The following is a 15,160-nucleotide window of genomic DNA, read 5'->3' as shown; positions in this document are numbered from 1 at the left end:
TTTCATTTGGTTTTCCTTCTTGCCTTTGATCCAGATAATTTGTTTTGGGTTAATTTCATTTTTCACTTGCTTGACAACTCCATCCATTGAAGTTCTCTATCTCAGCATGAACAGAGTGTGTCAGTACAAAGCTTCCTTTTACTTCCATCCATCAATGAGCTTTCATACAGACCTGGGGGGAATATTCTCAGGAGTAAAAGCACAGCAAGGTCGCCGTGCTTCAATTAGTTATTTGGCCTTTCTGACACAGCTAACAAGTGTGTTAATTATCACTATTTAGAGCAGTGGCTTTGCAGCAGAGATAATTGTCCAGCTGGAACTGAGTGAGTCTCTTTTGAATAGAGCATCAAACAGCTGTTAGATTCTCACAACTGGAACAAATGGAAATATTTGTAATGTTTTTCAACTAATGAAAAATGTTCAGTATTAAATTAACTGAGGGCTCATAAAGACTCTCCTTTTTCTTACAGAGATTTTCTTACAAAGATCTGCATACAAATGGGTAATTTAACTATGGAAACAGGATGCTTGCAGATTATAAATCAAGAGTTATTACTTTTTCCTGTTCTAAGGCAGCTTTGGTTACACGTGGTGTTCTCAGTGCATTTGGATGCTTTGGCTCAGCCACTGCTTTGAAGTCTCTCCTCTCTGAGAAAGGGCTGATTTTTAAAAGCCTATTTCAGTGTACATAAATGTTGCCGTTTGCTCTGTGTTTTTCAGAAAGATTTGTCAAAAAATTTACAGATATTGCTGAGAGTGAATTACTGTTTCTCTACTGTGTCTGTCAGCATGATATCATTTTATTTAGTATATCATTCCTTACACAATGTCGGGGGTGGAAGAGTTCAAAGTTCATTGGTGAGAGAAGAGTGATCTGAAGCTGGTTTACCTACCATGACACCATTAAGAACCAAAGATAACATTTTTTGCTATTACGGTCCTTTACACCTTTGACCAGCAGAGCATCAGTACTGATATCTGTTTTCACAAACCATGCTTTTCTCAAAGATTCTTGTAATCATAGCCAGTGCAATATTATATACTTATCTTAACCAAATGGTCATGCTGCATTTATTCATACAAACTTAAAATTTTCCATCTCTTTTTTCTATCATCTTCCTATCCATTCTACAAACTATTACAGGAAGACAACCAACTCATTTTAGTAGAAAGCATCAGTACCCACGGGAGATTAGTAGCCCAGATGAGCATCTTCTGAACCCCCTGGAAGAGCCTTCCCAACCAGGTAAATGATTCCGTACTCAAAACCTGTCTCTTTGCCTGTAGGAGATGGCTTCCTTTGTATCTCTGTGTGTGATCTGCCTTAGTGTGGTTTGCATGACCTGTAGTGACAGAGCAATGAAGTATAATCCTTCCCAAAGCTGTGGAGACCATGTCGGGTAGCCTCTGCTTGGCTGTAGGGCAGCAGTTTCCTGAGGTCAGCTCACCAGTCCTTAAAGAGCAGGATGTTTTTAAAGAAAAGTGGCGTCCATAAGTAAAGAAGCTGTAAGCTACCTGACTCAAATTCAAAGTGCGCTAAGGCCAGTGCAGGAGAGAAAGTAATAGACTAGTACTGGAAGCTGGGGTTAAGTGCAGAACTGCTGGGATTTAGTGAACAGCGATGCTAGGGACCTGTTTACTGATAACAGCAGAGGGCTGCCCTGGAGGACAGGCGTCAGCTGTGTTGGTGAGAAGAGCTGTCTAAAGGAGGGTGTGAGGAGAGGAGGCTGGAGGAAGCAGAGTCCAGTAAGTACAAAAGAAAGCATATTCCACCTGAGAGCCTTCAGTAAAATGCAAGATTCCTGTGTCTTGAGGTTGTTTTGCTGCCAACAGCTGTGTGCACAGACCTCCTGAAGACTGTGTTTGTCTGAGATATGACAATCTGTATTGCTGTCAGTTCCTCCATTAGCTTAAATGGCAGAGATTTCTGTAGTGGAGCTAACACTCTGCACGTTGGCAGGATAACATCTGTAGGGGATAGTTTTGCTTGTCTTTTCCTTTAAAGTAGATTAGATTATTTTAAAGGCTTGTGATTTTCACTGCCATTTTAATCATTCAGCTCTTAAACATTTCTACTTTGACAAATCCTGTATTGCTTAACTCTGGCCCTGTGCGTGCACTGCATCATATGGTTTTTAAAACTGTTACCATCTCTCATCGATGATCACTAGTTGCAATGTTAGACATTTTCAACTTTAGTTTCTGTGTTTACTCTTGGGGCAGTCCCAGATGTATACAGACTGGGAGAGCTCCTCAAGAGCATGGTAATGCAAGTTTAGGCTGCTTTTTTTTTTTTAAATTATAATCATGAGCGTATGATCAAATTGACGTATTCAGTTGTAAAGATCTGTACATAGCAAACACTATTCCAACGTGATCTTTCTCATAATAATCTAATAGAAAAAAAAAACATTAGTGTTTTGTGAACAACGACCATTTTGACATTAAAGAGTCACAAAGGACGCATAGCACCAGGAACAGTTGTTCATTTTGATGATACGTGCCCTTTAATTAAAGAGTTCTGTGAGTTAACTGCACATGCCTGAGAAATAAAGGGAAGCTCATACCTGCCCTAACTCTGTTTGTTCTGGTCACAGGGGAGACATCTGTTGTTCTCTGGTGGTTCTCAACATGTGGTGCCAGTGGTCCGCATGGGCCAACTCAGGCTCAGTGCAACAATGCCTATAAGGGCAGCAATGTGTCGGTGACTGTGGAGAAGGAGGGCACGCTCCGAGGAGTGCAAGTCTGGAGAGTACCAGCCACAAACCGATACAGGTATATATCAGCACGTGTTGATGAGGTAACCATTAAACTACTTTCTGGTTCTGGAGTTTCAGCAAATGTTAAGTGTGGGACCATCTTTGCTGAGTAGGTGAAGGGATAGAAAAGTAGGGAAGAAATAGGAGAGCTAGCTCTAAGGTTCTGTGTCTGAGCTACTGTTGAAGCATGGGAGGGTGGAGCAGTGACTTAGAGGAGATTAGAAGAAGAGTGACTGCGGGCATGTAATCGAATATGAATACAAGTGCTGCCATCATTTTGGACCCAGAGCCTTGGTATGATTTGGCCATACCAGTTCACACTGTTTGCCTCTGAAATCTGTCTCCAGTGCTCCGATGTAGTTGATAGATCCTCTTGAGCAGCCTCTGCTGTGTACGTCTCAGAAAAAGAACTGAGATGCTGCGGCAAGAGCCTGCTCTGGAGCAATGCCTGTTTGGGAGTACAGGCTGGGGAGAGCTCATGGATGGAGCTGCCTGGGGGATGAAAAGTGTAAGATTTGTCTCTTTAATTACACCTTTTTCTTCCAGAATTTCTGCCTATGGAGCAGCTGGAGGGAAGGGAGCCAAAAACCACAATGAGAGGTCCCACGGGGTCTTCATCTCAGCCACCTTCCAGCTGGAGAAAGATGAGCTGCTGTACATCTTAGTGGGGCAGCAGGGGGAGGATGCCTGCCCTGGGGTGAGGGCTGCACAAGCACATGTGGGCAGAGACTTTGCAGATACAATTCAGTGAGATTCAGTGGGTGGCTTGGGGTTTGGCTGGACTGGTGATGAAAGATAGAAATCCCAGGGTCCAGCTCTGAAATCCAGTCAGTAGGGTAAAAATGAATAAACCAAGTTAGAAAGAATCTCAAAACAAATATGAAGAACTATGAAAAGAAAATTGACCTCAAAATGCACAAATACAAAACCCACAGGAACTTCGCTTTAAGCTCCTGGTGTTTGAATTCATCTTTAGCTTTCTTCTGCTTATTTTAAGAGGGAAGTTACTACCCAAGAGTTGTGTATTCTCACTCGTATTTTTCCACAGCCTGGAGTTCTTTCTGCCTGCCAGGATTTTGGATTATTTTCTGTAATTTATAGAAGCATCTACAAATCCAAAGCAGCATTGTGGCTGCACTTTCTTAGGTACTCCCTAAGCTTAGAGACTAATGTCTAAATCCAAAGCCAACCAAAACCAGTGGGAATTTTCTCACTAACTACAGTGGCCCCTGAATTGGCATGTATAATGACCAAAAAAAAAACCCGCTTGTGATGAGCAGAAATTACCAGCATGAATAATTATACAGATGTCCTCTAATACTAGACACAGTGATGTGAAAGTCTTTGTCACTCAGGCTCAAGAGTGACCACACCAGCAAAAATTCTTTGTTACCACATCTCCACATCTTTTTAAGAAACACGATCTGCTAGTGCATGCAGACCATTTGTATTTTCATTTGCATGCAAATCAGAGGTAGCAGCCAATTCTATCCTTCCTTGTAGAGGAGCTCCTCTTCCACACATATATACATCTGCATGCATATTATCTATGTCTGATATGCATCACAATCAATATTATCATACTGAGGCAGATAAATCTCAATAATTTGAGTATGTCTCTTGTCTCCTTTCAGGCCAATCCTCAGACCCAGAAGATCTGCTTAGGAGAGTCATCTCTCATTGAAGAAGATTACAAAAAAAAAAAGGACCTGAAGGACTGGGCTGGAGGAGGTGGGGGTGGAGGAGGAGCAACCTATATCTTTAGAGTAAGTATTCCCTCTTTCCCTCCAACCTGAGTGGTGTCCTGCAGTGCAACTATCTATCACCATCTATCATGACATGTGAAGCTCAGTTCTTAGATGAAGATGATGGAAAAGGAGAGTGTCTCTCCTCCACCTCTCCCCTCTGCCTCTCTTTGTGTAGCTCTGTCTTTTTGTATTTTTAACTGAAATTCTTTGTCTTTTCATATCTTTGATCATGTTCATCACTGTCGCTAAGCTATCTGAACTGCTGCTGCTTCAGTTCTTGACACCTCCAGTCTGGGAACCACACCTGGGTCTTGTTTTAATACTAACAGCAGTCCTAACAACAACAACAACAAAAACCAAACAAACAAGAAAAGAAGCCACTGGTATTCAATTGAATAGTTACTTTCGTACACGGAAACACTGTAAAACATTTTTATAATGTAGTCAGGAAACAATCAATACGATTGCCCTGGCATTGAGCCTCTCTTCCTTGGATTGCTTTTATGCTTTTTGATGAGTTTGTTGTGAGTTCACATATGCAAGGGATGTGAATTTTTTTCTGATGTTTGATGGGGGGTTTTCCAGCAGAAGGATGGGATTTTCGAACCTTTGCTCATCGCAGCAGGAGGAGGAGGAAAGGCCTATCTGAAGGCTCAGGACAACTCCCTGGACGACGTACCCCTGGAGCAATTTGAGAACAGCACTGCAGTACCAGGAGTCAGTGGAAGAAGTGGGGCAGCAGGTGAGATGTTAAAACCACACAAAGTCTGAATCAAATGGCTGAAAGCACAACTGCCCTGTAAGTGAGGGGCTTCTTAATCTTTTGGAATTCTATGGTAGCAGTAGTTAGAAATATGCTTCTAGTCTATAAGGGATGTCTTTTTATATGGTCTGTCACTAGATAAGAAGAGAATGCATGGGACAGATGATGAGTGCTCCAGTAGTGGCTGTTCCATAGGAGTGCTCTTCTATGAAAAGATGCTGAGTGAAAATGATGTTTGGAGGTTGGAGCACACTCCTCCAAACTGTAATGGTGGCTTTAGAAGAGAAGACTTTTTCCCTATTACTTCCCTGAAACTCTAACAAAAAGAATTCTTCTGGAAGTATCCTGGAAATGGAAGCTTACTTATAGTCTTGTAACAAGCGTGGGCTAGTGACTCCCCAGATCCTGTTGTGCAATATCCTCACAGAGGGGCCACTCAAGTGAAATGAGGAAATCCAGTTCAGTTTTTCTTTCCCCGAGGAATTCAGCATTTACCAGGGCTGAAAGCTCTAGTCAGTTATCCCAAAGGGGACTGGTGGGCTCCTTATTTCCCCAGTGCCACTACAAATTGATGCAAAATTGTTGGTTATGCAGCAGGTACTACAGGTCATGCACTAGATTTTCACTTTGTTATTAACCATGGCAACAAGAAGCTTGCCTGTATATTCTTTTACCCTTTAACAAAGAGTTAACTTGAATGTAGGCACTTCTTCAGAAATTAATTAAATTTTCTTTGATTGTGTTTCACTCACCTGCTTGTTTTATTGTGACTCTTTGATTGTGAAGGTGGAGGTGGTGGCTGGCAAGATGTGACTCTTCTTCCTCAAGCTGGGAAGTCCCTCTTGGAAGGTGGAGAAGGGGGTCAAGCTTGTCACCAAGCATTAGCCAAGCTCCAGTGGGCTACCTCTGGTGGTTTTGGTGGTGGAGGAGGAGCTTGTACTTCTGGTGGAGGAGGTGGAGGTTACAGAGGTAAGTCTGCTGGAGAAATTGTCATACTGTCTCCGTTTATGCAATTCAGAGCTCATGCAACTAGGAACTAGAGCTCTCAGTGCAGAAGTACACTGCTGGAGGAGGTGATTTACAGACACTTCAACATGAATGGCATGAGCACCCCCATTCATCTCTATTTAATTGGGGAAATCAAAGTTATAGAAGCATTTGTAAGTTAGTATTTTCCAGATGTGCTGAATAATCCCTTTATTTGTTCTCAAATTGCCCAAGGAACTGTTCAGTTTATTTTTTCTGATTAAATCAAACGTATTTTTTACCTAGATTAACTGAGAAACCTACACTTGAATAAGCTGCTTCACTAGCCTTAGTACTGGTTGGGATGAATGAGCCTTATTCACTGAGGATGTTATACACAGTAATATCACTGGAAGACTGGAGAGTGAGTGCAGGTGTTTAGAGCCAGGAACAATATGTGGCACTTCTGAGGCATCACTCTTTTGCAGCATGCAGCACTGACAACTACCCATACTCTTCTTTCTCCAGGGGGGCATGCCTCTAACAACGATGATATCACAGCTGGTGGGCAGTACGGCATCTCATTTGTGAATCCCATTGGAGAGATCTTCTTGCATCCCCTTGCAGGTACAGTACACTTTTTCTTCTTCCTCTTCATTGTTTTCTTCCTTCTCTCTATTTCTTTTTTCCTGCTGCCTCTCCTCCTGCCTTTTCTTTTCATAGCTTTCATTCAGGCATATTTCACACTGTAGGCCAATTCCTCAGCTATGATTACTGCTTTCAAATTGTCTGTCATGCTCTGGGACCTTCTTCCTCTCTAACTGCTAAGCCAGGAGAGACATCAGTCATCCAGTTTAACTGCACATCCTCAGTGTCGGACAAGTTCAAGTCAATTCACTTCAGGACTTCTCTGTTTGCTTGGGACTCAATTCCTCCTTCCCTTCTGGACCATGTCAGGTTTCTGACCTGTCCACTGTATCAGCTCTCCTGCAGAGAAAGAGAAATTGTACTTGCCTACTCCTTTTATTCCTTTTCTCTTTTTTTTCTCTCTTTTTTTTTCCCTTACCGGGAAAAGATGGGAAAAGTTAAACTAAGCCTGCTTGTTCTGTCTGATTCCTCATTCAGCCGTGGAGAATGATGGTGAGGTGGAGGTTCAGATCTATCTTAACTGTAGCCACTGCCACTCAGACAACTGTAAGAGAGACCCTGACACCAACCTGCCGGTCTGCCAATGTGAGATGGGGGCTGTGCTAGCCAATGACAACGTCACCTGCACTGGTAAGATATAGTTTCATCCTAATTGGATAATGAATGTATTATTTGTAGTGTCTCTCTTCCTGGCTTTTTTTTTTTAATATGTACAGTTACCCAATACTGAAAATTCCTGATGTCCTTTCCTTGTATGCTGAGCTGCATGTCTGCCACCATATCCAAAATCCAGGTTTGGATTAGATGGAAGATAAATTAAATGTAAAGAGAGACAGTGTAAGTTTCTTGATTGGATACAGTGTATCAAATAGTTAAGCATAAATACCTTTCCTGTATAATGTACCACCTAATTTAAGCCACAAATTACTTCCTTCCACAGAAATTTCCCGCTGTGTCTGTTCAGCTGATGCCTAGTATTCACTGTTTGCTGACATGATCTCTTAGAAATCCAAAGCATCAAGACTGCAGACAGTTTCAACTTGTTAACAATAATGTTATCCATTAAGAAAAAACTGAGGAATGTGTAAGCCATCTGTGTTTTATCAGTTAGATTTAACGATGTTTTTAAAATGATTTTGATTTTTTTCAAATTCCAAGGCTGTAAAGGGATTTTCTGTGATTTCTGTAAGATGGTTTAGCCATGATATCTGTACTGTTTTCTGAATCAGCAACCACGACAGGGATTCCTTCCTGCAGCTTGGCTTGTTTCCTGACTAACGCACCTCTGTTTTTCATTTTCCAGTGCCACAGGGTCACATCCCAGAGGGACATCTGCCTCTCCCACTCCTCTTAGCTGTGGTGACTGTGATTGTAATGCTCGGAATGATCCTTACTGGTGGCAGCCTATCTATCGGTAAGAAACACTCCCTTTGACTTGTCTCTTTCTCAGTTAAATTAGACAAAAAGAGACCACACAACCACATACAGCTACTTTGAATACTTGGAGCCAGAGCGTTTTGGTCTCCCAAGTGGATCAGAGAGGGAACAGGGAGAAAGAAATGATAGGAACTATCTCCACCCCAAAGAGAAACACAGGCATAATCCCCAAAGGCAATGACCAATCTGTCTTTGTATTTGTTGCAGACAAAACCTTGGAAAACCCTCTAGGCAGACACTTCTTTAGGAGCCATTGCTGTGTAGACTGAAGTCACAGCCTCTGTAATTGAACACATAATTCCTTCAGAGAGACAGCATGCCTTTTGGGACTCAATGCCAGCAAGGTGTCTTGTGGGGCAGCATTTCCTCTGCCAATTTATAAAGAAGCAGAGGTAACTTAAGTTTCTTCCAGGTGATTAGGACTCTGCAGGAACAAAAATGTTTCCATATTCAGTATTAAATCACTACAGAGTGTGGGGAAGAGAGAGATGCAGGAAAGCTAATGACACTTCTTGAGCACTTGTAACTACTGACTTGGTTTCTTCTTTCTGTTCTGTGTGCCCAGTATTATATATTCTTTCCAGGTTCTTACACTGTTTGTGCATTTTATTTTCCTCCCCATCCCCAGTTTATCACCTTAAGAAGCAGCAACTGGAAGGAGCCAGAGCACGATTGCAGAGCCCGGAATATAAATTGAGTAAAATCCGCACGTCAGCCATCATGACAGATTACAACCCCAACTACTGCTTTGCTGGGAAGGCTGCCACTCTGAGTGAGCTGAAGGAGATCCCACGGAAGAACATCTCTCTGCTTCGGTAAGGCTTGGCATAGGAGGGGAAAGGCAGCCTGGAGCAAAGGCAGAGGTGGGGCTTACACACTAGTTTTATTCAACAACAAGCATCCAGGACAAGAAACTGAGGGCTTCCTGTCTGACTAACTGGAAAGCACCAACTACAGGCAAGGAAAACTGTGACACTTTCTATGTTCTCTAAAATATTTTGAGGCCATAAAGCTCTTAAGAGCAGGTATAAGTTAATAAGCCTTCGGTCCCATGTTTCCATGCAGAGTAGAAGTCATTTCACCTCTGTTCTTGTGATGTCCTGGATTTGGAAGGCAGTAACTGCCTTCCAAATCGATAGCAGTATTTCTTTTTCTGCATTTTCTGTCACAAGCAAATACACGCTAGATTGTAGGATTTCCACTCCATATAGTCCAGATTAAGGCTATAAGGAAAGGAAAAACTTCACCATCTTTGTGTTGTTACACCATCTCCTGAAGGGATCATCTTGCAGCTGCCTTTATATGCATTGTTTGTTTATTCCTCCCCCTTCTCCATTTCTTTCTTGCCTTGCTACAACCACACATTCTGACAGTGCCGTAGGATTGAACAGGCTGTTTGATTTCATAGAATCATGGAATGGTTGGAGTTGGAAGGGACATGTTCAAAACCATTAAAGATCCAACCTCCCTAGTTCAGTGATGGCATTAGAAGATACTGCAAAGTTATTTCCAGAGACTTTCAGATGAAAACAAAACTCTGTCATTAATTCATCTTTTACAGCAGGTTTTCTACCTATTCTTGGGCTGGACAATAAGAAGCTCTCAGGCAATGCCTGGTGCAGAGGCACAGTAACAGCTGCTCTCTTTCTCTTTCTCCCAGGGCACTAGGACATGGTGCGTTTGGTGAGGTTTATGAAGGGACAGTAGTAGGCATTGCGGGGGATCCCAGTCCTCTTCAAGTGGCTATTAAGGTCAGTGCTCACAGGTGGTTTTTTTATACAACAGTAACTATCAGTAAGATCTGTATTATCTTACTACCATTCCAGTAGATAGATGCTTATCACATGTATAATGACAGAGGCGTGCATATGATTCACGTTTCCACATGTCGCTGCATCTGGGAGTTATAAACTTTGATTTTTAAGTTGTGTGGCACCAGCAGTGGGTTGAAAGTAAGGTATCATGTCATGTTTGCTGCATGCCCATGAGTTGTGATCTAACCTAGGATAAGAATCTAAAAAGGGCAGTCTCTTTTGTAGCCTCCGCCTCTGTTGCTCAGGAAGGAGAGAACCAGTGCCCCTCAAAAGGGAGGTTATATAAATTAGTCACATTGAGACTGCTTACTATTACTTGTTAAAATGGAATAACAAATCATCTATCAGCATAAATAACTATAGCACCATTGAAATCAATACAGAACCATCAGTTCAGCCCAGCAGAGAATCTGATCCACCAGAAATGCGATTCCTTTTGAGGTGGTTGCTGAGAGTCCTTGGCAGATCCACTAGGCCAACAGAGCTGCTGTCCTGTGCTTTTCTGCCACTATGATGTATTGCTCTGAGTAGCTGGGAAGAAAGAAAGCTAGGGGGAAGAAAAACTAGCAACATTCAGAGCATTTAGGACTGGAAAGACATTTCTAAATTCAGTGCATAAAAAAGAAAACCTTGTCTAACATTAGTATGAAGTATTTATATGACAGGAAACAGCAAATATTTAGAGTAATGCTTGCCTATTTTTACTTCTACATTTCAGTTTTTAAGTACTTTCTCATAAGTTTGTCATGTGACTTTACTGTATTTCAAAATTTGGATTTTTTCAGTTACATTTCCTTTATGCGTGAGAATGTCTGCCTACCATTGATGAAACTTGCAGGTTGTTTCTTAGAGCTGCGCGGTGTTAAATATGGTGCTGTGAATTTATATTGTAATATCATAATTTTCCATGTCTTTAATGACAAGAGATAACAGGCTAATTCTCTGTAAAATTACTGCTGTTGCCTCAGACTTTGTCAGTTACTCAGCCCTGAAGTACAGGATGCTTATTGCTTCCTTCTGTTCTTTTACAAGCTTGTGACTCAGAGGACCAAGTCTACTCCTATGGGTTCAGCTCAAAACATAGATTTCATTAATAGAAACAAGTCATTAATAGAAAAAAATCATGCCTCATAGGAAGCACTATAGCACAGTGCCAAACAGAAGCAGATCAGCACGTTGTGGTTTTTCAGCGTGAAGATCATTTGCACTGTCCTGTGTGAAGCAATTGCTTATTTCAGAGAGTAGAATGTCTCCTGTAGCCCACACTGCCAATGACAAGAACTGGGTTTCCATGCCAGCCCTCGCCACACTGAGCAATGACCACCCCCCATTTCTGTGTGCACTTTGAAACTGCAGCAGGAGTTTCACCCAGCTGTGGCTAACTCATCCATAATCCTCCAGCTGGCACAGGAGCAGGCACTGCAGCTCCTGCTGCCTGCGCTCTCAGTTCACATTTAGCAGTGGCAGACGCCGTCCAGATCTGCTGGCAGGAGAGAAAGCTGTAAGGCTGTGTGACATAATTATATGAATCAAGTGGCTGTATGTGCTACATGATATGGAAGCAGGTGCTGCAATGTGGACTTATTAGCAAAGGGAGAATAAATTCGCATCTGTGGTTTTGAAGTGCTTACTAGGTCTCCATTTTCCCAGCCAGTGCCTTTCTTAATGTGAATCTGAAATAATTTTGCTCTAGAACACTGCACATAGTGAAACGCATGCAAAACAAAGCCTCCAAGTAGATCACCATTTTCCTGTTCCTCTAACTGCTGAGTGGGATGCATGCAGTTCGACTGACTGGCACTGAAGAGATGAGGCTCTCCTGGTAGCTTCCTGAAGTCACTTACATTCATGTTACATGCTCCTTTTTTGTCTTTATTCTTTGTTGCACTCCTAAATGTTCTCAATTCTTTGGTGGGATGGTCCTCGCTTTCTTAAACTCTCAACAGACACTGCCAGAAGTCTGCTCCGAGCAAGATGAGATGGATTTCCTGATGGAAGCACTGATTATCAGGTACAGCTCAAGGGTTTAAGACTGGTGTTGAGTGGGGAGAAAAGGATTAATGCAGGTATGAGAAATACTGCTTGGGTTTGGGGAAAAAATAATATCCAGTCTCCTTTTTCATCAGATAGTATTTTAGTAGTGTACGAGTTACTGGTTTCAGCCACTTGTGTCTATCCTGAACACTGTATCTGTGGCGTTTTTTTGTTGCACGTCTCAACAAAAATTTCTCCTGATTGGTTCTGCTGGTCAAGTTCAGGCACAACATTTTTGTACAAGCTTGTTCTGTGTTTGAAATGGCTTTCTTTTCAAAGAATCTCATTGCTTTTTTACCAAGTATTCATGTGTCAAGTAATCATATACTGAAGTTCTTGCAAAAATAAATTATCAGTGGTGAAATGGAAAGCAGACTATGCAACAGGAAAGCTAAATATTAGAGCCACTTGTGCAGAGACTCAGAAGTTCAGCCTCTGCAAGATGACTAGCGACGATGGTACAACATGGGCTGTGTGCCAGGGAGGTGAGTTTTTGGTCTTGGATGCTTGGGTTTAAACAATATTATCTCTTGCAAATAGAAGTAAGGCTTTTTGGAAGAGTGGTTTTGGCAGCTGAAGAAGGTATGAAAAGCATTTCGCCTTGATGCTTTTTCAGGGTGCAGCCTTTTTGCTTTTCTTATCTGCAGAACTATTTTCATAAGTGCTTTCTTTGGGAAAATCCTTGTGTTTTGCCTTTCTTTCCCCCCACAAAAAATAGCTGAGTGAGACACTTTGAAGCTTCTGTATGGATAAGGCAGTGAACATGGCTCTGCACTGTGCCAGTAGCTTGCACAGATGGAATTTATCCGTTTCAAGTTTGGGCAAGATTAAGTTTCTCTACCTCTCACTACCTGGCCTGGTTTATACATAGATGCTCTTTTTCTGCTGCTGAAGCACGATTCAAGAATAAATCTCATGATGTAATGCTGCTTAATAAAGTCTACAAGAAGTTTGAGTGGCAGATGAACCCAAGGTAACATTGATAGGGTTTTTGAAGAGCAATTTCAGCCAATTATAGAATGCTTTGATTCACTTACTAGCACATGATCCATTCTCTTCCCCAACCTCCTTCACACTCTTAGTTCCTGTATTTTCCAGGTCATCGCTGTCCGAAGAAAGATCCTGCTTTCTGAAACTGAGTCTTGCTACCTGACTGTCTCAGTTTTCTGTTGTAACAGGGTAGAAAGCCATTCCCAGATCAGCTGCTGTAGTGGGTATTAGATGGGCCTCTCTTTTGCACACTAGATACTGAAATGAGTCCACTAAACTAGGCAGCAGTATATTTGAAATAATCAGTGCCAAAATAAAATCACTACATAACAAGATTTTGTTTTACACATGCCAGTACTGTTTGGATATTGGAGGAACCCTGATCTTGGAGTCTTCATAACTAGAAAGGCATTTGGACACATCTGAAGTTAGAATTTGTTCAGTAACTTGCTTAGTCCAGGTCATCAAAGCTCAAGGCAGAGTGAACGTGGCGGATGTTGGCCAAGTACTAATGCTATCTGTCTCTCTTTGTGTTGCTGTGAACTTGTCTTTCAGTAAGTTCAATCATCAAAATATTGTGCAGTGCATTGGTGTTAGCCTGCAGACGCTGCCTCGCTTCATTCTGCTTGAGCTCATGGCTGGAGGAGATATGAAGAGTTTTCTTCGACAGAATCGACCCAGAGTGGTGAGAGAGCTTCCCTGCTAGGCTTGTGGTTGTTTTTAGCATGAATGAGGTTGACTGGGGCCTTATGCACTCCTACATCACTTGGTGCAGTTGTACACCTTCTCCTCTGAACACACATACCATAACTTTACATGTCTGTAAACCTATGCCAATATTAACGTGTTGTTAGAAAACCTAGCTTAATTCCTTTCTCACAGAGCAGTAAATGTACTAATTAGGGGCACTTAGTGTGGTATAACAGCACCCACGCTGAAGAGTCTATGCAGTTTTAATTATGCCATTTTGAGTGAAAGTGCTACGATTTCTGTGAGTTAGATAAATTCTGTGGAAAATTGGGAATAAATATATAATATTTGTAAATAAAGTATAGTTGTAATGTGAGGAATAGTTATTTTTAAAATATCAAAAGCAAAGCAAAGCAAACCTGCCACTATGTTAGCTGGAATGTCAATAGATAGCAAATACAAGAGCTAAATTCCCCTTAACACTCAAAGAAATGTCCCTGCTCACCTTTCTGAAAACAGAACTAGCCCCATCAGTAACGTATTTCACTGCAAGTCCCTGTGGCTGCAGAGAAAATGCCTGTCCATCACAGACAGAGGGATCCCAGTGAAGAGATAAGGTCTCAAAGTCTGTGGTTCTGTATCTCCTCCTTCATTTCCCCTTCATTTCCTTGCCAGAAATGCCTGCTTTATAACTGTAATAATTCTCCCTGGCAGGTGTCCAAGAGCTTTGTACAATAACTTGCCTAGCCAATAAAAACAGTGCTCAGTGGCTGCAATGTACGTTATGTGGATTGAGCATGAGAATTTACAGAGGTAACAGCATCCAGGAACAAAAGTAGATTGAAAAGAACAATTTATTTGATATCTCTTGAGCTTTTGATGAGCAATGTAGTAATTTCTCCCCACCCTTCCCAAGAGCAATACCGAGGTTCTTGGAGAAACACCAAGGAGATTTCCCTACAGAGAAATAAATGACTGTATGAAAATAAGCAGGGCTCCTGGAGAGAGATTTCCTTATTGTTCTTAGTTACGGAAATGTAGATTGCGATGGGCAAGTACCACTCCCAGAGCACTGCGGTACGGCTTCCCTGTTCTGCACACTCAGGGTATTCTCTGCCCTCCCACAAGAACAGATGAGTTGATGAATGCTGAGCGCTGCTGCAGAGATGTGCACTCATGCATCTTTGCTCTCTCTGAGTTCATTTGCTAATCTCTTCTGCTAATATATTGACTCTTTAAAAGCAAGGTTTGGGTCTCTCTTTTTTCTTTTTCTTTCTTTCTTTCTTTCTTTCTTTCTTTCTTTCTTTCTTT

The 15,160-nt window shown here is 41.8% G+C and overlaps 1 protein-coding gene across 4 annotated transcripts in view; it reads left to right on the top strand.

Annotated features, from left to right (window-relative positions):
* The window catches only part of LTK (leukocyte receptor tyrosine kinase), an 86,802-nt gene that overhangs the window by 59,275 nt on the left and 12,367 nt on the right, over positions 1-15,160 (top strand). For all 4 annotated transcript variants that reach the window (XR_002440830.1, XM_021403671.1, XM_021403672.1 and 1 more), the window contains 13 exons: positions 1,145-1,246; positions 2,598-2,775; positions 3,306-3,456; positions 4,394-4,525; positions 5,093-5,249; positions 6,057-6,239; positions 6,765-6,863; positions 7,362-7,514; positions 8,188-8,298; positions 8,950-9,136; positions 9,982-10,072; positions 12,082-12,146; positions 13,715-13,844. Coding sequence is in view for 3 of the 4 variants with exons in the window: in XM_021403671.1 (XP_021259346.1) it covers positions 1,145-1,246; positions 2,598-2,775; positions 3,306-3,456; positions 4,394-4,525; positions 5,093-5,249; positions 6,057-6,239; positions 6,765-6,863; positions 7,362-7,514; positions 8,188-8,298; positions 8,950-9,136; positions 9,982-10,072; positions 12,082-12,146; positions 13,715-13,844 (1,739 nt within the window). In the remaining variant the exon portion in view is untranslated. The remainder of the gene's footprint in view (positions 1-1,144; positions 1,247-2,597; positions 2,776-3,305; positions 3,457-4,393; positions 4,526-5,092; positions 5,250-6,056; positions 6,240-6,764; positions 6,864-7,361; positions 7,515-8,187; positions 8,299-8,949; positions 9,137-9,981; positions 10,073-12,081; positions 12,147-13,714; positions 13,845-15,160) is intronic.

The sequence above is a fragment of the Numida meleagris genome, chromosome 6 (genome assembly GCF_002078875.1).
Source record: "Numida meleagris isolate 19003 breed g44 Domestic line chromosome 6, NumMel1.0, whole genome shotgun sequence".
NCBI lineage: Eukaryota > Metazoa > Chordata > Aves > Galliformes > Numididae > Numida > Numida meleagris.
This window is presented reverse-complemented; position numbering and strand designations above follow the sequence as displayed.